Source organism: Dendroctonus ponderosae, unplaced genomic scaffold (assembly GCF_020466585.1).
Source record: "Dendroctonus ponderosae isolate FM_Combo_2020 unplaced genomic scaffold, Dpon_F_20191213v2 Dpon_F_20191213_7, whole genome shotgun sequence".
Classification (NCBI taxonomy): domain Eukaryota; kingdom Metazoa; phylum Arthropoda; class Insecta; order Coleoptera; family Curculionidae; genus Dendroctonus; species Dendroctonus ponderosae.
The window spans coordinates 2,069,368-2,070,985 of record NW_026018916.1 but is presented as its reverse complement, the minus strand read 5'-3'; the positions used below and the strand labels follow the sequence as shown (position 1 = coordinate 2,070,985).

The 1,618-nt window shown below is 42.6% G+C and overlaps 1 protein-coding gene across 2 annotated transcripts in view; it reads right to left on the bottom strand.

The window, feature by feature from the left end:
* Positions 1 to 172: 172 nt before the first annotated feature.
* The window catches only part of LOC109540176 (octopamine receptor), a 21,989-nt gene continuing 20,543 nt past the window's right edge, over positions 173 to 1,618 (bottom strand). For both annotated transcript variants that reach the window (XM_019908411.2, XM_019908409.2), the window contains exons 4-5: positions 1,189 to 1,516; positions 173 to 1,132 (exon numbers count right to left, since the gene is read on the bottom strand). In XM_019908411.2, coding sequence (XP_019763970.2) covers positions 684 to 1,132; positions 1,189 to 1,516 — 777 coding nt within the window. In that variant the 3' untranslated portion in view covers positions 173 to 683. The remainder of the gene's footprint in view (positions 1,133 to 1,188; positions 1,517 to 1,618) is intronic.

The window sequence follows — 1,618 nt, the reverse complement described above, 5'->3', positions numbered from 1 at the left end:
GTTGTTCGTCAAAATTTGTCATATTGTGTTGTCGCCTTCTTTCGTGTCCAAACACTTTTGCGGAACATTTTCTGTACAAATATTTGGGAATATTTAAGTAAGAACCGTTCTTGTGGCATTTTCAGCCCCATTTTGCCTGGAAGTGTGGGCTGCTTGACTAAAAGAACAAAAGTAGATTCGAATAAATTTTATTTACAGTATAAACACACATTTCAACGTCGATAACTAGCTCTCCTAATCACATACAAATATAGAAAAAAATCATTACTGGTTCCCTTAAGCTACATTATCTGGTGTTGATCATTGTTTGTACAACAGCTGATAAAACACGCATTATTTAGTGCTGATGTTTTACTAAGAGATACTTTCTGCAGTCTTCGGCTCGTTTTTTGCAGAATATTTTCAGAAAATTAGGGCTCATAATCGCTGAAAACATCGATAAAATCCACTCAAGTTGCTATTTACAAATAGTGCTTAACAGTAGCAAGCTACGCAACAGACGCTCTAGTTTGGATAATAGAATTCGTTAACTTATGCTAGGTTTTTGCATTATTTCTAATTCACGGTAAACTTCCGAGCACAGACACGAAATGGGCTTGCAAAGTTCCATTGGAAACATCACAGTTGTTTTGGAGCATCAAAGTGAATAACTACCCCAATTAATCACTAAAGGGGCAACTTAACTACTGCCCTAAACCCAGCAATTTCCTAAACGCCCGCCTAAAGTCCAAGTTAAAAATCGTGTAGATGATCGGATTTAGAACGGAATTTATGTAGCCGAGCCAGGTGATGAAGTTGATCATTCGCCTGGATGGGCAACAAGAAGGGCAGAAGGGCACAATGACGTACATGAGGAAAAAGGGCAGCCAACACACCACAAATACCCCCATGATAATGCCCAAAGTTCGGGCAGCTCTGCGCTCCTTTGATAAACTGATTCGTTGCTTTTCCTCGATGAACTGGAAGATGCCGCTCGGCTTCTTCGGTGGCTCGATTACCACCACTTTGGATCCAGCAGTTTTGCTTTTGTTGTTACTCAGCGCGATGATTCCGCATTCATTCTTCAGGTTGTTTGGCAGATTTGACTCCTTGCCGATTTCGTCGCTCTTTTGGGAGTTGGAGGAATTCTCGCCTGGAACAATCACTCAATGATACAAGGAATGGTTCCAAGACAGCCTCATTTCTTACCCATATCGGTTGCCCAGTCCTCATTGGCCAGGATTGGCTTCAGCTGCTTCGCATCCTCCAGTTCCTTGCTGTCTCTTTTCTTCTTCTTCCCCTTTTTGCAGCTCATGTCGCTGCTCTTGTCGTTGTGATTGGTCTCCCCGCTGCTCACACTGTCCCGGTCCAAGTCGGCTTGTCTATGGGACTGATTTCGCGAAATCGCGTTGATTTTCGAGGCTTTTGCTCTTTCACGCAGCCTTCGTCTAGTTGCAATGAAGATATGAATGTAGACTATGGTCATGGTGATCAGCGGCAAGTAGAAGGAGCCTAAGGAGGAGTAGATCACGTAGCCCTGAAATATTGCGGGCAAATCAAAGGGTGTTTTAGCGGTGAATGGTTGAAATTTTCAAAAATAGGCCATTTTTTTTTATTCGGGGCGTTTCTTAGGCACGAA